Raw genomic sequence first — 23,684 nt, 5'->3', positions numbered from 1 at the left:
CTCAGATTAATGATATTTGTGGGGGGAATGACCAAGAACATCAGTTCATGTTGAAATATATGCAGAAAAATAAAAGTGCCACATACATGACAGGATGGTGGTGTTACTGCTATGAATCTACATTAATAACTTTCATTTTCCTTGGCTCCTGACCTGACATCCAAGCAAATTTCCTGCTGTGAAATGTTAATAAACATATATATGGTTGATCCCTGTGACAAATTAGACACATAGTAAAAACAAATCCCTGACACATTAAGCTGTGATGGAGAGGAGGGGGATCAAAGCTGCGGAATTTATTGCTCACTACTCACACACTCTGCACGGACTCCTCCCAAGTCATAAAACTGATCCACACGTTGTGGATCAGTTTTATTAGAGCATCAGTATTTCTGGCTTTACAGCTGTACAGATACTGTAGAAGAGACGAGGGATTTTTCTATGGTAAGAATTTATTAGGTTTTAAAAGTGTGATACTAAAATGGACCAAACAGCAGCTCACATCTCCTCTGTGGAGCAATAGGTCTGACAGCATGACAAGAAAGCACAGAAACATATGTGTTTTTTTTTAAATATATCATTCCAGGTTTATTTGCATGTGAATTAAATATTTCTTTCTGATAAACATCTCTTCTATAGCATGTGTTACAGTATTTACAGGATTTTTTTTCAGATCAGATTTTACAGTGAATTTTCCCTTGAAATCCAGGGCATCCACAATGATCCCAAATGCTATTTGTATAAATCTTCTATAGTGCAACTATAGGTGTATATGTGAACCAAGACTCCATATTAATTCATGTACTACTACAAAAACATATCATTCAGTCTATTCCAAGCGACGACTTACACATGAATGTCATTTAAAAGATATTTCCATCAGAGGAACACGTCCTACACAAATCTATAAAGCTATTCAAACACATCAAGAGAAATGTTACGTGAAAGATCTTCAAGGCACTTAGAATGAGTGAAGGGAGTTTACAGCAAAACAACATGTACATTAACCACATTAACTAATTAGCTCCAGTTGAAGATCAGGACAGACTCAGTGATTGAAAAGGCACGTTTCTGTCTCACACAAATGAAGTCGTAAAATCAGATCCGAGCGAACGTGTTACCATTCATCCATAAAGTGCATCACGTGACCAATTCCAGGCCTAATCTGAGACAATTCGACATAAGCTGTGGTTATTGTACATTTCATTACTCATCATTAAAGACTGAACACACCCCCCACTCACACTCCCACATGTGAAACCTCTGCCCCTCAAGTGATATTTGGGTGTAAGAATATGGCTTTTGGAAACCTGGCAAAGGTCTTCATGCTGATACAGGGCCAACAAGTCTCAACAGTGTTTATCAGCCGCTAACACCCCCAATTTCTTTGTAAAATCCCAGAACTGTGGCCTTGATTTCTTAAAACCAAAGCTGTGTTGTTAAAATTAAACTACAGGTTATGCTCTAAATATTCTCATTTCCTCCATCTTTCATCTTTTTTTCTCAGGTAAATTAGCACCACTGTAGCATAATGGGGGAGTTCTTTCTGCATCCCTTTACTGGAGCTGAGGTTCATGTTAAAATAAATAAATGATCAGCTGTTTTCAAGTCTCTTCAAGGGTAAATTTCACACAAATTACAACCCAAGACTTTTTCACTCTCTCTTCAGGGTATTGTGCCTTGCAGACAGTTCTAGTTTTACAGAGTGAGCTGGGATTTTCAGACATGTGGCTCTGGAACTTCTGCTGCCACCCCCAATTCAATGGAGGTCACATGATTTGAGGGGATACCTCGCTGTCAGGTGGGACTATTTCTTCTATGGCAATTCCAGTGAGAACTATTAACAATCAGGTGTGTTGCTGTTGAGTTTTTCTTAATGTAATTTAAGAAAAGGCATAGGCAGAAGTGGACATCTTAAAGTCTTCACCAGTTAAAACTGACACTGTCTGTACAGAGACACCCCAGTAGCGCTAGGTATAAACACATTTCTTTTGCAAACGGATCCTCCTAATTATACCCACATCACATTATCTTAATAGTCCTTGAGGAACCTGATACACATCCAGATCTCCTCTTTGTTAACAGGCAAGGTGCCAGAAGAGGTTTAGTGTTGTTAATATTTATGTAATTAACTTAAACTGGCAGAGTCAGTCCCTAGAAGCAAACCATTAAGGTACTGTACAGATGCATGTGTGTACGTATAGAGGCGATGTTTCAATGTGAGAGGGAAATGACATGGTTAGTGTACACATTGGCCGTTACATTCCTCAAAAAGCAACAATAGGCTACACATCCTTGGTTCCTCTAGGTACAGTATATTACAGATTTTACTGTCTCTCACAGGACGTGGTTTACCACAGATGAGTCTTGGCACTAAAAACACCAGGGAATGTGGGCTTTTAGACGCAAACTGAATTTGACTGCAAGTAAAAACACAATGAAGTTTCTCAAGAGAGGAGTTCTGTCTATACCAGTCGATGGCAGTGACATGGAAGTACCTGCAGAAAGTTATCAGTCTTCTGTGATACCCATCTGGTCACCAATGCTTATCCTGAGACATTTAATTTATCCAGATTTTGTCTTAGCCACAGGGAGGTGTAGTTCCTCTGGTTAGAGAAGAGGGCCTCTTATCACAAGTGAGGAGCCGTAAGGCAAATGAATGTCTGCAGAGTCTGATGAAATGATAGTTCAGGTTTTCTGTAGATTATCATCAAAGTCAGACCATCCAGTGGTGTGATTCTCATTCTTATCTTATTCTTTTGGTCAAGAAGCCAAACTTTGGCTTTGTGGCAGAAGGATCAAACCGATCCGATCTGGTGGCCACGGTCAGAGGTTCAAAAGTAAACGAGGAGGACCGACAGTTCAAGAAAGAACAAACTTAGTCTGAGGTCTAAAGAAGTAGAGCCATGTAACTCCAGGTATAATTCTTCTAGGGAGTTGCGCTGAAGTCTGAAGACTGAAGTCTTCTGCAGGTGCCAGATAACATATCCCATCGCCCATTGTATCGGGGGATTTAAAAGTCAAACAGGCTCTTTCAGTATAAACCTTTTCCCTTTTGACCCTACACACAGAGGGAGAGGCTGCATCAGATCCAACTGGAAGGTGAAAATGCGTTTACAATCTGGAAGGTGGACAGGAGAGTTGTGATGGGAGGTGGGAGTGGTAAGGTCAAAGAGAGGGCAGAAAAAGCAGAAGACGCGAGGAGGAGACTGGGGAAAAAGGGGAAGAAACCAGAGTTGGTTGTCATTGTTCCAGCTTCTGGTGGTAAAGTTGGGTGACCTGGATGACCGGAGGAGAGGTGCTGAGCGACGGCCCGCACCAACAGGCAGAAGATCGCACCAGGCTGGACCTCACACCTGCCACTGGAGGGAAGGGAGATCACAGCAGAAAAAAAACACACTCAGCATCTGACTCTAATTAAATGCAATGTCAGAAGTGTACACCTCAGACAACATGAAGACAGACAGGCTGAGAGAATCAGAGAAGAAACGTGCAGCAGAGAGGAGATGCCCACAGCCCGACTGGTGAGCCATCCACGTAGAACGAGGCAGATATGACATGTTATTAACAGCACAAACACCAGCAAGTTACAGGTTCAAGTCCACTTGAAAACATAGCAGGAAGACAGGTTTTCTCTTTAACTCTCTCCCATCTCACATGGCATGACAGATAACACATCAGGGGCCTGTACTGTTGGTCTACATCCACAAATATACTGTATATGGTGCTAGGAAACCACATCATTTGTGATTAGCTGAGATCCAAGTCTAGCTCTTATTATTATAAGCTACAAAACAAGAAACTAAGGCCTATGTCATTAAACATCAGAAAAATCAAATGGTAAGTTTTCAGGCAGATGACATCCAATGCTGTGACCCAAATTAAGATTAAGACTAAGACTATCATGACTACAGATGGGAAGAGGAAAGAGGAAAACCCGAAATCCAACAACCTACAATGCCCACATACACTCTCTGAGCACTTAATTAGGAACACTTGTATTTTCATTCAATTACCCAGTCAGCCTGCCCAGCCAAAACAATGGTAGGGGAAACACTGGTCTCTCTGAGTGTTGTTGCTGACCATGTTCATCCCTTCATGGCCACAGTTTACCTATCTTCTAATGGCTACTTCCAGCTGGATAATGCTCCATGTTACAGTGAGTTCAGTGAACTTCAGTGGCCTCCCCAGTGCCCAGATCTGAATCCAGTAGATCACCCTCAGGATGTGGTAGAACAGGAGGTTGGCAGCATGAATGTGCAGCTGACAAATCAGCAGAAATGATGTGATGCAGTCAAATCAACATGGAGGAGAATCTCAGAGGAAAGTTTCCAACATCTGGAGGAATCCAGGCCACAAAGAACTGAGGCTGATTTGAGAGCAAGTACGGTGTTCCTCATAAAGTGCTCAATGAGTGTGGTGAGCACACACCACCATGTGAAGGAGAGACACTCACAGCATGTGTTAGTCACATATGATGCAGGGGAGCAGTGTGGCACAGACAAAAGGTATAGAGCAAAGAACATTGCAGTATAATGAATACACGCCACAATTGGGGACGAATCATTTTCAGTTCACTCAACATGAAAGGTGGAAATAATACCCCATGCTTCACTTCATTTGAATCTGATGTCTATTATTTGGCCAGCTGTTGTGACACCTAGTTATCCAAATTAATATTCTGTTCTAATAGCAAAAACTCTCAAGCCCCTGGTTGTACACACCCCTCATTTAAGGGTTGTGTACATAAGGCCACCATATTTTTAAGGGAATTCGAAAGGGACCTTGAGTAAGAGAAGATCACTGCAGCACTGAAAGTGAACTCACCCCAACACTGATAAACATCTTGACTGTCAACACTTCAAAGAGAGGTTTGGATTTTTTTCAAGTAAATCTTGAACATAATACTCACATGTCACTTGTACAGCCAGGGTAGACAAGAGGAACAGTGCAGCAATAGTTCACTGCACATACAGCATGTGAGTATTGTATTAACACTGACTTGAAATTATCCTTTAGCCCCCTGACACTAAAAAAACAATACACCTCCATTACAGTATGTCAGTTAACAGTGGGATGCAAGTACTGAGAAGAAGAAAATCACAAGAAGACACAGGGTTAGCCTGCTGAGCTGGTATATGAAGTACCTCACATGTTACAGGCTCTTTTTTTCAGATTGGTGCGGCACTGCTGTGAAATATGAGGGCAAAAAAACACAAGAAGGGAAGGGCAAACATTTAAAAAAGCAAACCAACAGGTGTAACTGCAGAGGAAATAATAATGTGAAATGTGTTTTAACACTAGTGGAACCTTTGCCCTAGAGTAGAGTTATCAACTATGGTATTACTGGATCAAAGAGTGCAAGTCATCAGTGATCCAATGATATCATGCTAGTTATTCAGTCTATAATCTTTGTAATATTTCTTGTATTGGTTTCTCATTAATTCCTGTATATAAGTATTCTGTGGTATGTGTTGTAATCTACAGTTTTAATACACATGAGGCTGAGGATGTTGGCCATATGTCCGTCATGGGACAATCAGCTGGACTGAAGAAGACAGATGTCTTCTGTGTAATTGTGTTCAGTCATGAGTCATTAGTACATCTTATCTAAACCAATAGGACAGAACTTTTCTTTGTCCTGGATGATATGAAAGACAGTGTCACTGTTCTTCTCCACTGATCATCTGCTTGTGTAACTGAACATTCCTCTACATTGTACTATATATATACTATATATATAGGAGGGCTGAGTGAGGATGTCATCCTCCTTGTTAACCCCCACCCCACCCCACCCCACCCCAAAGGTTTGTATTAGTCAGAGTCCATGACCCTGACCATGGCTCTGAAATATCAGCAGTCTGACTGTGCAGTGTATTGATAACTCCATGGCGCTGTCTGTGGTGCTGAAGTGGCAGACAGAGCTAATGACGTGTAGTCCAGATGGTGATAGAGACACACGGCTGTCTGTTGTAGTCCTATAATGTTCCTTTTATATTTCTATGGTCATTCAGTAATATCTGTGCTGCTGAAAATACACCCACTTCTATAAATGAATATTTTAGGGGAGACAGGACCACAGATGTACTTTTTACTACAGATGTTTGGTGTAACCTGAGGGTAGAGCAGGTAATGTAACTGAGGAGATTAACCTACACTCACCATACTGTGCTCAGCTGCTACAGTTATATAATTCAAGCTAAAGTTTATGACTGTCACAACTACAGTGTATTTTATTAACATCCACATCCAGTAAAAGAATAAGCCTACACAAAATATGTATTCAGCCTAACAGCTAATACTTTAATACACAGTTATATAAAGACAACTGTAGTAGAGAGCGATACATAAAATTGTAGAATTAGAAATGTTCGCAGTTATGGTTAAGGTTTCCTGCAATAATGTCCCTTGGGAGGTGTACATAGGTAGGTAGGTGTGTGTGTGTGTGTGTGTGTCTTGGTTGTTGGTATGGGAGTAGGGGGATGCTCCTACTGAGCCAAATAACTACCATTACTACAATTACTTTTTCATGGATGTATGCCTCTGCCAACCAGTCCAGTTGCAGTTAATTAGTGTTAATTCTCCTCATCTTTGAGTTCAAGTGAATGTTGGTAGCAAATTTGAAGAAATTCCTTCAAGGTGTTACTGAGAAGGACAGCATGAAAACATAATGATTCCGACAACCTACTGTTTATAACTACAGTGTTTTGTGTGTTTATTATTGATGATGTTCATACAATTTCCACAACACACTCAGTGAAACTGCCTTTTTCCATTGTTCTCTTGCTACCATTGCTTAAGGATTAGAATACTTTTCCCATCATAGGTAGGGACAGCACCCAGTGTTTAAATGCATTAGTCTTGTGCCTAATCAATATGTCCTCCATTGTAATTTGATTAGGTGGTAGAGGCTGAGGCAGAAAAGGCAAACACTGCTCAGGACCTATCAATCAAGTTCAGTAGCACAGCTAGTCAATTAGCTGTGATCTTATTTAAGTAAACTGCGGAGAGATCCAGGCCTTCATTTCCTGCTGCTTTACATTTGTATATGTGATGATATTTTAGTGAGAAGCCTCCAGGTTGAGCTCCTGCTCGCCATGTTAATTTGCTGCCGATTCAAACTCATCCTCCATCTATTTCACATTAGGAGCTTTCAGCAGTTACTTCAGTGAAAAGCTCACTGAGAAACATCAAAGGAATTGTTTAGCTTCGTTATCAGCAGCTTAAGACCAAAACAAGAGCAAAAGTAGAATTCATTAGAAATAATTTACAGTCAGCTGCTATTTCAGACCTGGCACTGTATCATCATAATCACTGTAATTACTCTACATGTGTAAAACAGAAGAAAATAGACTTGAAACACAACGCCTCAGGCTGCAGTTATGCAAGAAAAACACAAGTGAAACACAAGCTGCAGTGAGATCACTGAAGAGACAAACGACTAAAGAAAAGCTCTGCGGCACACCTGCCTAATAGGTGTGTAGACAGGCTGTTAAACTGTCAGGGGGAAGCAAAGGTCTGCATAAATGCTCCTTACAATGATGATTGATGTGAAGCATTTTACTATCACCATTTAACCTTCCCCTCGACCTCTGAGCCACCTCCTAAACACATTAGAAAATTAACTTTGAGTTCTATTTCTGTGGCAGCGAAAACACCAAATTGGAAAATACAATTTGGTATCACTTCCTCTGTGTAAGACAGAGCTGACTGTGGTTCGATGGAGGGAAGGTTGTAATGAGATTTACCTGAGAGAGTTAAATACTTAATAGTTACTTATTTGATTAAACATCTGTCTCTGTGAGTTGTGCTTGGCCTCTGCGTTTGTGATGTTTACTATGTGGAGGTACTATATCTTATTCACTACCATGTTGTGTGTATGTCTGTGTGTGTGTGTGTGTGTGTGTGTGTGTGTGTGTGTGGTTTTTTATTACCCAGCGTCGTCAGGCATGTCCTGATCAGCCTCTGCAGCGGACGACTCTACATCTGCATCTGCACTGCTCTCACTGCCCTGAGCTGACAGACCACATGGAGACTCTGGGCTCACACACTCACCACTGGGACAGAGAGAAACACACACTTACACACACATAATTACTACATTCAATGCTGTGTTAGCACTGGGAGCTTGTGTGTGGGCTGCAATTACTACAGTCATTTGCTCTGCCTATGAACCAGCACAGTGTAAATCACATGTGACTTGCATGTATGTAATTTGTACGTTATGTGTGTGGCTAATCCTATTTCCTTTAGCTTGTATCCATGTGTGTGCTTGTGTGTGTCCACTAACTTGATATGTTTCTCCAGCAGCAGGATGGCCTGCTCCCTCTCCTCCAGCCTCCTCTTCAAGGAGGCGATTTCCCTCTGCTTCTCCAGCAGCTCCTTCTGCAGACGATAGTTGCTCTCCTCCAGAGTCTCACAGAATGCCTGGAAAACAGAGAAAGGAAGAACAGAGGGTGTTTGTGGAGGGCAAACTAAGTAACAGGAAAAAAAAGCAGGAGAAGACACTTATTTAAGAAAGAGAAGATATTTATTGAAAACTGTGGGTCAGCAAGTCATTTATTACATCTATAATTAAACAGTTTAAAACAGGTTTGAAGAGTCTGCTTGAATAAATGTCCAGATCAAATAAAATATGCAAAATGTATTTATTTATTTCTATGATTTTTATTACATAATATTTGACTAAGGAATGTGTCAACAAAACTAAGTGGGGTATGTTTGCATCTATAAAATAGAAGAAATGAAAGAAATTATGTGTTCCTATTTCTATTGAACATCACAAAATATGAAAGGAGGAGGAAAGGAAAGGAGGAAACCTTGTCTGAAATTAAGTGAACTGCAGTTGGGCTTATTTGCATCTGAAGATGTAAATACACAGTAGAGACAAGATGGAAACGAAGGGCAGAGTGACTCATTTCTGTTGGCCACTCTGATCTGGTGTCAGATAAGTTCTGCCTACTGAGAGCTGCGTGCCTGTTGCAGGAACATGCAGAGCTAAAGCGGAGACTACCAGTGTTTATGGCGAGTTAAAACCGTCTGACAACACTGTCAGCAGCCTGGCAGGAGATATACTCTGTGCACGCCAACTTTATGTCTGTATGAAGAACAAGAATGAATCGTTGTCTCAAACAGCCAAATCTTATTTGTCAGCCAAATCTTATTCGGCTGACAAAATTCTGAGTCGGGTACAGCCCTAGACACAAAACATTCCCATGTCAATTATGCATTTAAGTCAAATGGGTGATGTGTTCTGTATGTGTCTGAATACTGTACACTTTAAAAGGCACTGAAGAGATATAGATGTGGATTAGCAGCACAAACATACAAACAGTATTTTCACATGTACATGCAAACACTTACCCTGCTCTCCTCCAAACTATCAAAGGGCCCAGGTGGATCATCAAGACATAAAAACTCTCTTACTGGAAGGACTGTCATGGAGAAAACAAAAATACTTGATTAACTGCATAAAATAACATGACACTGGTACCTGTTATCTATCTGGTGACATGTATCTGTTCCACAAAAATGCTAAATAACTCAATTTTAACACTCAAGTCACAGTATAATCATGTCACATACCAGTTGGCAATGTCCTTATGTGCAACCAAGTTTTGCAAGAAGGCCTGTAGTCCTAACTGTCTGTCTTCCAGGAAGTCACTGTCATAGTTGTCTTTGAACCATCGCTTAGGAGGCAGTGAGAGGCGGAAGCCTGGAAACATCTCCTTCAGCTAGACCACACACACATACACACGATGAGTGTGAGTATCACATGATTTCTCCTACATACAGTTACAGCAGTTGATTTTTAGGATTTTTTTTGTTTAAAAGAACAAAAAGTAAAAATGAGTTTTAAAACATGGGTTGAGACAGTTTCCTTTTATCACTAACATGAACAGGCTTTTTCATGATAGACATTTTGATATGTCACAGTAGGAAAACCACAGGTGTCAATAATAACATTAATAAAAATGAGCCAGTGTCATGTTGTTAATAATGCCAGTGCTTCTCGCACCATGTTGAGTCAAAATGTCTGCTGTGAAAAGGCCTGTTTTCTTTATGTGAACCGGTGTGTTCACAGTGTTACTGGTTGTGTAAGACAAACCGCACTGTACCGGTGTGATTTTAAATAAATACCATGACTAGCTCTTACAAGGATCCCTTAAATTTGAGTAGTAAGAGTTGTGACCAAGACATACACTGAGTGGCACATTTTATAGCTGAAAAATAAACTTGAGTGCTGTCTGGTGCACAAGCTGTGTAATGGTATCAATGTTTCTATCACTTCAAAGAGATGTTTGATGAAAAGCCTCCAGCTGTCATTCTGTGTTCGTTAAACTTTCACCCTGTATGCCTCTGAACACAGAAGAGCAACTAATCACCAAAGGTCAATGCCTCTGGAAGACCCTGAACTAAAATGTGTTACACACTGTTCCCACAGTTACAGCTGTGCAACAATACACACGCTGCCTCCTATGAAAACCTCTGTATCACCTCTGTATCACCCTCAGCCAGATTCTGAGATAGATATTCTGAGATCCTGTCAGATAAGACACTGACAGGAGGAAATTTCACCCCCGTCTCCCCCATAGCTGCTCAGTGGGTAAGAGGAATGTCTGACATTAAAAACTCAGTCGCATGAGGTTCACAGTATCTACAACACATTAGAAGCTTGGCCAGAATTTGTTATGTCTGTCCATAAGTGGTCTGAGAAGTTTCTACCAATCATTTTATTTTGAGAAAACTTCATTATACCATTAGAAAATTAGAAAGCCAAAAGGCAAACTCCTGAGCCCATGACCCGACTATCAAACACTCAAAAGATGATTAATGATATACAAAGAATCTGTTTATTTAGCACTATCAAGTTACTGCCTTTCCTGGAGCCTTCAAAAGTTACTCCTCCCTCCATCTTCTGTCTTTACTTCATTAACCTTCAAGAAACATAAAATTCTCAGACCAGATGTCTGCGGATTCAGATTAAGTGTTTTCTGACTTTATGAGAACAGCTTTGGGACATACTGTACTGACACAGGCCTGGATGACAGTTTACTCAGCAGGAGGTGGGTTGGATGTGTGTGTATGTATGTATGCACACCAACTTGTTTTCACCCTTGGTAGCCTGAGCCATGTGCATACTGTAAACTTAAGAGTGGAGCAATGTTGGTCGAGGTCCAAATTACAAAAACAATGTTTGGCCGTTTGGCACAAATCACACAGAGTGGAGGCAGTGCTGCACATTTAAAACCTGATAATGCGTTGACCATGTTAGATATCAATGTGACCGTTTATCTCAATTACATGTGCTGTTCTCTGTGAGAGTCAGGGTGCTACATAACTTTAATTTAACTGCTTTTTGCAGTACCACCTAATAATAACAAACAGGAACAGCATCCAAATGTTTGTGCTTATGTGTGTCAGTGATTAAAATGCAATGGTTGGAGCATTTTCAACCAGCTAATGTATGACCAGCGAGGCCTCTGCACTTACATCACAGCATGAACATTACAGTTGCCTGTGTGGAAAAGCCACAGGAATGGAGAAAAGGATGTCCACACCCCCTCTGTACCCTGTCATTCTCCTTGTTGTATGCAGGGTGTTCCCATCTCCTGTGTCCCAATTCTTCTTGTCTAGAATTACTGTGTTTGAATAACTTCCACCTGTTTTAAAACTGTGCACTGCATCAACAGGTTTAATCAAGAATCAGAATAATTTGCAGGCCTGCAGAGATCCTTTCTGCCTGGTTGTTGCAGCTCTCTAACAACCATCTTTTACAGCATCACTACATGGCTTAATGTTTTTCCCTTCTGTAATCTATAACCAAACTGTCCTTCCTGAAACCACGAGAGACCTGCTCCCTACTTGGCTCGGGCCTGTTAGCTGTTTGGGAACAGTAGGCTTCTTTGTGCAGCTCTAATCACTTCCACAATGCACTCAAAAACAAAAGAAAGCATGCTGAAAACAAAAGGTTGATAGTCAAAAACGGTGTCTGCAAACATGAATGGACAACCATAGAACTGAATCTAAGAGGGGTTAGATTAAAAGCAACTGAACTTGGTTGTAAACTACGTCCCTTCAAGCATCTGAAACCAAGTCCAGTCGCCCCTGATTCAACCCTTCTTGCATAACCATGACCTGGATGATCTTCACAGACATTGATCTTGAGATAGTTATGAAATTTTGGACTGCCCATACTCAGACACACCTTGTCGTTAAGGCGGGAGAAGTCTGTGTACCTCCTAAAAACAACCCAGCTCTCATCTGCAGTCTTCCTGACCAGGACCTTATAAACCTGCAGCAGAGAGAAGACAACACAAACTCACACAATCACAATCAAACAAACTGCTGGACCTGTGAGAAACTGTCCTCTACCTACTTAACTTGTGACAAACATGATGCTTATCAACTATCACATAAAACAACATACTAAGTAAATAAGTATGTAATTAAAGAGAAAAGCCACATGGTCTCCTCTGCATTACATTGGTACCACTGACACGTGGTACCAATGTAAATGATTTCTGTCCTCCTTCCTCTTCACAGCCTACAATTATACCCAAAAATTCAGCTCCTGTGTTGGAGTGAAAACCTACTGAAAAGTTACTTACTGAAAGTGCAGAACAACTTGTTTCTTCAGGCTTTTGGCAATGTGTCAATATTTACTCTGTGTGCTGAGTAATATTGACATTAGGCTTTTAATCTCTAATATGTGTCATGCTGTGTGGTTGTCTTCAGGTTTCCTGCCACTGTAGCTCTAAGGCAGACAGACAAACAGGTTCACATGTGGCCAACCTCCTGTCATTATATGCTAGATAATGTAGAATTAAATAATCAGAGGTGTCACATTATGATACTACATGATGTTCAAAATCCATCTGATTTTCTGGTTTCATACCGTGAATTTGGCCCTCTCCTCCATGACTTCGTACCCCAGCACAGTGGGGGTGATGGGCCTCTCCTCAGCTTGCTGGGTCCCAGCAGGATCCGAGATGGAGCGGGGGCAGCTGGAGTACTCCACAGAGGGCTCCAGAGTTCCGTTGACCCTGGCCCGTGTCACAGGGCTCTGGAGGGGCGGTGGTGTCCGGCTGCGGCTGCTTCTGTCCAAACCGCGGGACTGACGCTGGGAACCCAATCCTCCACATCCTCTGCCGTGGTCCTCGGAGCTGCTGGAGACGCTGCCTAGCGATGAGGCTCGCTGTGGCCGTCTCAGCTTGCTACCACCTGGCGAGGATCTGTCCATGGGCACAGGGACAGGCACAAAGGGTGATGCCATCTTCCTGAGCTGCGCACTCCTGCCCTGCCACTGCAGCAGTCAGCAAGTTTTCTCACACGGTCACTGACCTCACGTTGCTTCAGTGGTGCTGTGTGATGATGGAGTGAAGCAGTAATGCTCACTCTGAGGGGCTCAGAGACTCTGAACACCCTGAGCAAAAAAAAAAAAAACAATTAGGTGTCGACATTGCATTTACCTTGAGTTAAACTGGTTGTAGGCTTCCATAAATATGGTCTGCAATGCCCTGTAAATTGCACAAATGGAGCTGAATCTGTCAGCAAACATTATCCTGAAGTAAGAGTACCAGACCGAGAAGGCAGATGAATTATTGACATGAGCCACATATCATTTATAATTTATGGACTTGTACATTATGTGTAAATCCACATGGAAAATGGCCAGTTAACATCTGTGGATAATTATCCACATAATCATCCATAATCATCTTAGCAGTTGATTGGCTTCTATCCACTCATTCCAGTCAAAGTCTGACCCATCCCAGCGGTAAATTCTGAAAAACAAATACATGAGCCGCGATGCTTGGATTTGAAATAAAGGAACAGGGGGCTGCGTGTTGGTTTCCATGGAGGGACAAGGCCTGAAATCAATTTCTGTTCAGACTGAGAGACTGGAAGCTGCCTGTCAATCCTGTTCACATTAATTCCATATGAGTGGAGCTGAGAGACTCCAGCCCTGTGCCCCTATTTGACTAGAAATGAAAACCTTATGAACATGCTGATAACATACAATAACTGAGGTACATAATGCATAGAAAAACATAATCTCAATGTCAAATCAAGGCTGAAAAACAGAACACATGAGTACAGGAAGGATGAAGAGGTAAAAATAAGGAAATGACTGCTCACTTTTGACTGAGTCGTGGAGCTATTTTTAGTGAAAGACCTGAGACCAGAGCCATCATAACAACAAAACGCTGTCTGCATAATATCCTGTTTCATATTTATTCTTTTAATGTTGTTAAAGGCAATGGCTGACGAGCGTTTAGTTAGTGAAGTTAGCAAGCGAGCTAACTGCGATTGATAACGTGCTTTTACGGAACCGTACAGAACTCCATTTACAAAATGTCACATCGTAGTTAGTTACTATACCGTTTCCCTGCGTTTCGGTTCAGGCCCGAATAGCAGCGACAATAGCTCAGACTTTAGAGTAGTAATAGTTAGTTGATGTATTATAGTACATACATCATAGGGAGTTCAACAGTTTAACCTACAACTAAAAACCCACCTAGCTACAGTTGCTTACCGGTCACAACAGTCCAAACAAAGTGAGCTAACTATCATTTAGTTAAAATAAGAGCTGCTTATAATATTATATCTAAGCCGAATCTAGTAGCATTTCCTAAAAGTTCTATAAATATCTTTTTTTTTTCTTTGATGTATTTTTCCGGTAATAAATACGCCAACGCTTAACAGACATATTTTTGAACGGTGTTTGGCGTGTCCTCTGTCCCACTGAGAGACCCTGAGATATTAGCTATCACATTACCTCCACGTTAGCTAGCTAGGAGACCATGTGAATAAAGCTAAGATGACGCACAGTGAGCTGGACTTACTCTTACCGTAGGAAGCCAATACCCTTCCACGTCAGAAAATGGTTTTACTATACACATAAAGCTTGGTGTCTGATTGTCCTGTTGTTTATCCACTTCTCAACCTCCACCTCTGTCATGTTAGCAAGCTTGGAGTCACAGCACGGCGACAGCAGTGCGTCCTCACGGCCAGACGAGGGCGCTGTGACACATATAATGATGTCTGACTCTGACTCCGAAGCCAAAGAGAGAAACTTCTGTAAAACTGAACTGGTTGTTCTCAGTGTGGCTGATGTTACACTACATGTTCATATGTTCATAAATGTTGCAAAAAGAGGAGAAGTCCCTGTTCTATACCATCTAATTCCACTGATTTTCAAAGCTTTAACCCCAGCGGAGGAGCTGAATGAAGTAAAATCAGGCTCTGTGGTGGTTGATTTGCTGTGAAATCCTGCACTTTCTCACCCCTCTGTAGCCAGAGTTACTGTAAATGTTTGAACCTCCACACCCTGTACCCAGGGTTGAATAGATGATGCTGATGCAAACAACCACAGATTTTCTGCATGCACAGACAAAATATTAAGCAGATCCAAGGAGGCAAACAGATTTTTATTTCTCTGTGTTTTTATACTAACCCGGTTTGAACCTCTTGACACGTATTTTAATTCACAGTCTCCTCATAAATTATATACTTATGTTTTGTTCCTGAAAATTACTGCTTCATCAGGTGTTGATTGCACTGTGTCTCCATCTCAATATCCATCCATACATCCATCCACACTTTGTTTCAGAGTCTGTGGTCCAGCAAACTCCTCACAAAGCCAACTGGCACAACACATGTACCCAAACCTATTTTATGGATGGGTGTGCCTTTTTGGTGATGGGTGTGATTTCTAGACATGTTCTCGGGCTGCAGGCATTAGCTTTAGTTTGGGTGTGTTGGAGTTGGTTCGAACAGAGTAGTTGTTCTTCCAACTGAATCACTGGATCACTTACTGACTTGAAGAAGAGAAGAGTGTCTGAGAGTAAGTACAGGATGCTGTCTTATTGTCACTTGATTTCCATGATAAAAATGATCAGTAAAGATAACAGAGGTCAGCCAGGCTTTAAAGGTTTGCATAGTCTGCTTAAATTTTAAAACTCAAGCAAATTATACAATATGAATTTAGTAGCTCCTCTGAAACACTTGTGGTGTTGGAACATCCTCATAAAAACATTTAAGAATAGACAAGATGAGTTATTGTTGTTTTTAAACTCTCACCTGCATTTGTGAGTGAAAAAGAGACTGATTCATAAAAGAGACTGAGGTCATTACCTCTACATATACAGGACATGTAGTGTCTGTGTTGCCTCAGCATGTAAGATCATAATCAGGACCATAGTTATGCTAGAGTTTTAATTCACTGATTAATGTTCTGCTGTCTTTTCTTTGTATTAGACACAATGGCATCACCAGCCCCTCTGTCCAAGGCCAACACCACCTTCTGTCTGGATCTGTTCAGAAAGCTGAGCGACGAAGACAAGACTGCAAATGTCTTCTTCTCTCCTTTTAGCATCTCTTCAGCCCTGGCTATGGTGATGCTGGGAGCCAGAGGAAACACAGCCACACAGATGTCAGAGGTACATGACAACAAAAAAAAAAAAAAAAAAAAAAAAAAAGTTACAGGTTAATGCATCCATTTGGACTAAAGTGATTACACAGGCATGCACTCAACTGTCACTGCAAATTAGTGGATCTGGTTCATGATGTGGTTGGAATTTCGGCACAGTACTATTGCACCAAAAAGAAAAAGGTGTGGCTTCAGGTTTCAAGCTCTGTCATGTTCACAGGTTACTAGGTGCAAAGCACACTGAAATACTTACTGAAAGAAAAGGTTTCTTAACCTTAATTTATACTTTATATTACAATGAAAAAGAGAATACAATTGGAACCATTATAATTAACACAAAGAAAAGAGGTTTCAGGATTTTAACTGGAGTATGAAACACAGAAAACATGAGCACAAAAAGCTATGATCAATCTGCTGTTCAACACTGGTAATACACCTTTGCACTGTGCAGCAGTGAGACATCTATGTGTATCACAATATGAACTGCACCGATTCTTATTTCATCATTTGATTTTATGGTGTGCTGCATACACGGCATCCGGATTTGGATTAAACATGTGCTGGGAATAAAGTCTGGTTTTGTTCCCAGTGGGGGAATGTTGATGGAGCAACAGTTGCCTCACAGCCAGATGTGAGAATGATGAATGCAGTGTCACAGTTTCAGTGGGTGTGGCAGAGAAAGTTTTAACGTAGGTGTCAACAGTCTCTGATGCACATTCTGTGGAATTTTACTTGAAAGTGATTCAGACTGTGTAGGTTAACAAAGGTGTGTATTCTTCCCTGAGAGTCATCAGGTGTAATGAAGAAAACATGTCTGTGCATGCAGGCTTTGGCTTGTATGGAGTCTAACATAAGGCTGCAGAGAGTTTTCCTTTCTCTCAACAGTTTAGTTTATACTTTAGTTCTCTCTCTCTCTCACACACACACACACCACACACATACACACACACAATATTGAACTTAAGGGAAACTACCATTTGCACCCCTGCAGGTCCTTGGCTTCAATGAGCCACAGCCACCGGTGGAGCCAGCAGGGGATCAACTTCAGATGCAAACACAGTCACCGATGCAGTCACAGATCCAGACGCGCATGCAGATGCAGACACAGATCCAACAGAGCACCAGACTGCCACAGTATCTGCTCAAGGTGGTGACAAAACCAGCTGTCATGTGATGGTGTGATTAATGATGATGGTGGGTGGGGTTATCTCCTGAGGAAACCTAAGATTTTGGTTTCAGGGTGTTAACACACTTCATTTCCCTCTGCTTTGCATAGTAATTTCCAGTCTCTTGGAAAAACAAACCTTAATGTGAAGCTAGAAACTGCAAAATAAGCAGATTTACGCAACAGATGGGAAATTCAGTGTCACACTCCAACAAAAGCAGACCATCTTAAATTTTCTTTGGTCCACTCTGAGGAGGACAGTGTAAGTTAACATGATGGTGGGTAAACAGTGGGTAACTGCTTTTCCATGGGATATTTTTTTGTTAATACTAAAGGTGTCAATGCTTTTGATTGGTCTGTTTTTGTCTTTTCCATATTTTCTCCAAAGGGTCTCATAAGGAGAAATTATACTAATGAAAATTTCAGGATGTTGGGGGTTGAAGGTCATCCTAATGATGAGAACAAACATAGAACTGACACAAACAAACTGACCGACCTTGATAAAGAGCCAATCCTGCAGCACTATCCCAAAAGTAAAAGACTGATTTTGGTCTTCAGTATGGATTCTAGTCATAATGATGCAGCGTGGAGCATCAGGGTCTCTGATGATTGTCATGTCTATTCTTATTCTCTCCTGTTTTGGGGTAGAAATGATTGATAGAGAACAAAAAATATTTGGAATCACTGAAGTGTTGAGAAACAACAGTGTACCTTGCTGCAGTGTAAACAAACTGTGCAACTGTCCACATCAAAGTGCGTCCACTTAAGTTCTTGTTTTTGCCACTGACAGGTTCAGATTGTTATTCTAAGTGTCTGACAACATTATGGACAGGATTCCTATGGAGATGATCCTTTTTATCTAATTATTTTAATTTAAGCAGACGCATCACTATATATCACTACCAGCCTCCACTGACTAACAGTTTTTCACAGACAAAGAGTTGGTGGAGTACCACTGCCTCTGTTTGTTTGTGTTACTGTCTGGTATCTTTACTAATGTAAAGGATCTGAATACCTCTTCCAGCAGTGAAAGTCACACAATAACACAAACAAACTAACAGACTGAGGCAGTGGCACACTGCTCTGATTCCAAAGATTTTTGTCCCTATCAATCATGTACATCCAAAAATATGAGGAAAAAATACTTTGTTGCCCTTTAAAAGGAAAGCTAACCACAAGGCCAAAAATCCACATTAATGCAACACAAAACTGTCTTTCATCTGTCACTGGCTCTGTGTGTCTTGGTAACACGCAGGTCTTCTGTGGCTGTTTACAGGTCCTGAAACCTCAGAGCCATCAGGAGAATGATGTCCATTCTGGTTTCACCAAACTGCTGAGCGAGCTGAACAAGGAAGACGCTCTGTACGCCCTCAGTGTTGCCAACAGACTGTATGGGGAGCAGTCCTTCCAATTTGTTGAGGTGTGTGTGTGCCAATGAATTATTTGGGGAGGGAGTGACCTGCAGTCCTGTAATTTGGTGTGTGGATATTGCAAACATGGCTTTGGAAGCTCCAACAAAACAAAGCTGTTACAATTTAAGATGAGAACATGTACACTGTTGAGAAGCACTGAGTTCCATTGGTGTAAATTTCAAAAGACAATTTTCAGTCAAATTGAAGTTTGCAAGTTAGGAGTGTGGTGCAGGGTAAAATAAAAATTCAAGATACTACAGTGGCAAAAAAAAAAAGAAAAAAAAAAGAAAAAAAAAGAAATGAACCCATATATACCTGTTTGTCTGCCATATACACATATAGGAGCATACTGCCATATATACATATATAGATGGCAGTATGCTCCTACTCACACACTGGTTTCTGAGTTGTACGAAGCTGGAAAAGGTTATAAATCATCTCAAAGAGTTTGGACATTCATCCGTACACAGTCAGAAAAGATTTCTATAAATGGCTAGTCTCCCTGGAAGTGGACGCCCGCGTAAGGTGACTCCAAAGGCTAGATGCAGACAGCACAATAAGGTAAAAGAGGGGAACCGCCCCGTGTCTGTGGTGTCTGCAGCTGGTCACAGCTGGAGGCTTAAGGGTCTAATATCTCACTTTTACACATTAAAATGTCTACAAGCTGATATACCTCTGTTATATATGTTGTTGAATTCAGTATTGGAGAACATTATCAGAGAAACACAGATTTTTAATGTGAAAGTGTTTATTCAGTGTTTTAACCAGATTCAATCACTGGGTCCGTTTGTTTTGGAGAGGAGGAGACCTCCAATAATTCATTAAACTACATTCGTCTGTTATAGTTTGGATTGAGAGACACTTAGCAGCAGAAATGAAACAGTATTTTTCAGAGTTTTGTGTCTGTGAACTGGCTAGTGTGAGTATTTACCTGTGGTGAGAGTATCCAGGTATTCTGTTTGTGATTTCAGGGTTTTTTAGAAGAAACTAAAAAGTACTACGATGCTGAGCTGGAATCTGTGGACTTCATGTCCAACTCTGAGGAGGCCAGGGTCAACATTAATAGCTGGGTGGAGAAACAGACACAAGGTGGGTTTTTGTGTTTACTAGTAGAGGTTTATTTCTATCCAGCAGAAAAAAGCACTACCACTGGATCAGTTACATTCTGAGCTTGTAAAGTAATGTTTGCAAATAAGTCTGCAGTTTGTAGTTGAAAATCAACCTGTGATATAAATCTGCATTTGAAATTCAAGTTTGTGCATATGTTGAGAAGACTTGTATTTGTATGAAAAAAAGAGACATATGTGCACATATACAAAGCAGCAAACTGTGTTCAAAGTTCCCACACTGTGTGTGTGACACTGAAGTTACAGGTATGAATTCTGAACCTGTCTTTACACCTGAATCTGATTGGGCAATGACAGTCCAACCACAGAGCAGAGTACAGTTTCTTTTACAGGTTTCCAATGGTTGATTTACAATCACAAACTTAGTATTATTTGTGAACTTCACTTTACAAACTCAGAATCTTACTGACTATAATTTGAGCCCATGTTGCCCCATGGCCATATTTGTCATGCTTTGTTTACAAGTTACCATGGGGCTGAATAATCCACAAGCAAATATAATTTTATATTTCCTGTTTTTCCAGTTTTCCAATTTCTTGTTTTAATCGGGCACCTCCTCTGGTTTGCCTCTGTGAGGTGAGGAAGTGTATAAAATTTAGAACTTTATTGTAACTGTCCAAACTTTAATTAGTTCCAACTGGAGAAGCCTGAGATCTAATAGGAGAGTACCTGTGACTATGTACTGTGGGTTGTTCCACCCTGGCTAGATGTGTGTTTTGAACAGTTTGTATGGAGTTAGCTCCTTAACATACTGACCTTGTGAATACAGCAGAGATCTATCAATAAGGCTTTTCAGAGGCTCCGAGGTCTCAGGCTCAAACCATAGGGCGTAGCCACCATGAGGTTACAGGAGTCTGATACAACCTGATGGAGGAAATCAGAAGTTCCTTCTTCATCACAATTTAACTGAACATGTTGTTTTAGACGTCTGTGCCCTGTTATAATTGTTTCCATTAGCTGATTCTTTTTTTATTTGAAATGACTTTTTTTGCTCGAAACTGTTCACCAGGTAAAATCAAGGACTTGCTGTCGCCAGAGGTTTTGGACAGCATGACCAGGCTGGTGCTGGTCAATGCCATCTACTTCAAAGGCAACTGGAACAAACAGTTCAAGGAGGACTATACTGCCGATGCTGAGTTCAGAATAAATAAGGTAACGCTGCACAACCTCATGTGCACTGGATGGAGACACACTGAGGAACAAAGGCAGCATTCTGGGATGGTGTAATGAAGTTGTGTGAAAGTAAACAGTTCAGCTGAGGTCTATAAAGGACACTTTATTTATTTAGCAGTATGGACATTTATACTGTAGCTTCAAGCTTGGAAGCACATGATAGAAAAGTCCCAGCCGCCCCAATGCAGCAGTAACAGAGCTCCTTGTCTGTGCCTTAGTAGGCTGGGAGTGGATCAGTCTCTGTCAGGCGGGTGAGGCAGAAAGCCTTCATGAAGTTAAAGTCCAAATTATACCCCTACCCTGATATAAAGTAAGACTAAAGTAAGATTTACTGAATAAATACACGGGCCTACATGGTGATAATAATCATAGCAGCTTACACACATAATGTAAATGATCAGTGTGAGCTCTGAGAAAACAACGGACTCAACCAGAGGAGTGTTTGTTGTGTTTCCTGTTGTCTCCAGAACGACACTAAGCCAGTGAAGATGATGCAGCAGAAAAGTAAATTCTCTCTGGCCACCATTCCTGAGGCCAACTGCCAGGTAATATCCATGTTTGTTAGTATGTGGTTTTGACCATACCTGTTTGACTGCCATGCAATTTTATATTTCAATCATTTGTAAACAGATTTCAGTTTAATATAGTGGGCAGATTTACCATGATCCAAAGAACCAATGGCTCCATTCTGACATTGAAACCTTTAGATTTCCAGTATCATTTCCATAGCTGTAACCACTAACAGAGGACCAGACTTTGTTCCAAATGCCAACATGTTTTTGAGGATGAAGTAGATAATCTGTCACTGAAATGAAATTAAAAACAAAATGTTTTTGGGCAGATCCTAGAGATGCCCTATGAAGGGGAGGACCTAAGCATGCTCATCTTCCTGCCCAATGAGATAGAGGGTGATACAACAGGCTTGGAGAAGGTAGGACATGTGCACATACAGTGAACAAATGCACAGTTTTAAACAGACAGACTGATAACTGATACTGTGTCCACCCCAGCTGGAGAAGGAGCTGACCTATGAGAAATTTGTGGAGTGGACTCGTCCAGATTTAATGGGTCAAACTGAGGTAGAGGTGAGGCTGCCTCGATTCAAGATGGAGGAGACGTATGACCTGAATAAGGTCCTGATAGGCATGGGCATGGTGGATGCTTTCTCTAGGGAAAAGAGCGACTTCTCTGGTGAGACATATGTTGTTATACATTATATACATAATTAAATTATCAAGTAAAGTGTAGTAGTTGCTAAAAATGCTCTCCCTCCTCTGCTGACAGGCATGTCTTCAGCGATTGACCTGTTTCTGTCAAAAGTCGTCCACAAGGCTTTTATCGAGGTGAACGAGGAGGGAACTGAGGCTGCTGCTGCCACTGCTGCCGCCATGTCTGAGCGCTCTTTAATGATTCCTGCCATGTTCATCGCAGACCACCCCTTCCTCTTCTTCATCCGACATAACACCACCATGAGCGTTCTGTTCGCCGGCCGATTCTGCTCCCCTGTGTGAGCGCTGTGTCCCTCAGAGCAGTGTGACTCCACAGGTGGAGGTTACGTGGGATGTAGCTACGCTCAAACAGTCCACAGCCCCTCTGCATTGCTCTAGCTATAAATCACATTTCCCCTCTCAGTTACTTTTACAAAGTGTAAAATGTGGCTCTGCACAGTGCACCCTCACATTTACATCCAGGTGCTGCTGCCCTCAGTCTGTGGCTTGTGCTGAATCCCAAACTTTTTCTGATGATTATCTGTATGTTTTGAAATGGTCTTTGCTTGTAGGTGAGCAGAAAATCCCTGTGTATCTTTTTACTGTCTGAGAGAAGCTGCTGAGCTGTTGCACTTACACATCTTTGAAATGTAACTTTACCATCCCAGTCAGTCGAACATGGAGTTTCATGTCAGTTAATGAATCTAAACTATGGCTGCACTTTGTATCCTCCTGCTTGCATAACTGGAATAAAGGAGTTTGGTTTGAAAACACAGTGTGCCGTGTTTTTCTTTCAGAATTCTTTGGGTTATAAAAGTGTTTGTGCTGAATTCTCTCAGGCTTCATGTTGTAGCCACCAACATTTCCTCAGGCTGGAGCCAGTGAGAGCAGGAGGCCATCATAAATACAGGGTGGTGTTTTTGTTTTCATTGTTTACCAACTATTAAACAAAACTGAAGATGTTTCTGGTTTTAAATGACACATAAAACAAGTGAAGTCATTTCAATGATTTATCTAATTCACTGCTTATTCCTTACTTTATTCATCTCCTCACTGGACCAAAAATGATCAGTGATGAATGGGCTCAGATTCTGTATGTACTGTGGAGGTTATATATGTCAGACATCAACCTTGGATGTTAGAAGGAACTGGATATTTGGATGT

At 41.2% G+C, this 23,684-nt stretch overlaps 2 protein-coding genes across 2 annotated transcripts; one reads left to right on the top strand and one right to left on the bottom strand.

Moving 5' to 3' along the window:
* Positions 1–3,153: 3,153 nt before the first annotated feature.
* snx16 (sorting nexin 16) lies at positions 3,154–15,024 on the bottom strand. Its single transcript, XM_018698267.2, is given in 9 exon segments — positions 3,154–3,342; positions 3,344–3,362; positions 7,935–8,057; positions 8,291–8,427; positions 9,364–9,433; positions 9,586–9,734; positions 12,209–12,295; positions 12,899–13,426; positions 14,856–15,024. Coding segments are annotated over 8 exon segments (1,062 nt in total). The 5' UTR covers positions 13,277–13,426; positions 14,856–15,024; the 3' UTR covers positions 3,154–3,243.
* A 674-nt stretch (positions 15,025–15,698) lies between these two features.
* LOC108898288 (leukocyte elastase inhibitor) lies at positions 15,699–23,291 on the top strand. The gene is made up of 10 exons (XM_018698237.2): positions 15,699–15,850; positions 16,264–16,445; positions 17,427–17,582; positions 18,877–19,020; positions 19,984–20,101; positions 21,149–21,291; positions 21,780–21,857; positions 22,154–22,243; positions 22,323–22,503; positions 22,597–23,291. The coding sequence occupies exons 2-10, from the start codon at positions 16,269–16,271 to the stop codon at positions 22,821–22,823; spliced, it is 1,314 nt and encodes a 437-aa protein (XP_018553753.1). The 5' UTR covers positions 15,699–15,850; positions 16,264–16,268; the 3' UTR covers positions 22,824–23,291.
* The last annotated feature ends 393 nt before the right edge of the window (positions 23,292–23,684 follow it).

The sequence above is a fragment of the Lates calcarifer genome, linkage group LG24 (genome assembly GCF_001640805.2).
Source record: "Lates calcarifer isolate ASB-BC8 linkage group LG24, TLL_Latcal_v3, whole genome shotgun sequence".
Taxonomy (NCBI): Eukaryota; Metazoa; Chordata; class Actinopteri; family Centropomidae; genus Lates; species Lates calcarifer.
This window is presented reverse-complemented; position numbering and strand designations above follow the sequence as displayed.

Bases quoted from the DNA above. Each gene is read 5' to 3' on its own strand.
- LOC108898288 (XM_018698237.2), top strand. From the start codon at position 16,269: ATGGCATCACCAGCCCCTCTGTCCAAGGCCAACACCACCTTCTGTCTG. The intron at 16,446-17,426 runs GTACATGACAAC...GCACCCCTGCAG, and splicing joins CAGCCACACAGATGTCAGAG to GTCCTTGGCTTCAATGAGCC. The intron at 20,102-21,148 runs GTGGGTTTTTGT...ACTGTTCACCAG, and splicing joins GGTGGAGAAACAGACACAAG to GTAAAATCAAGGACTTGCTG.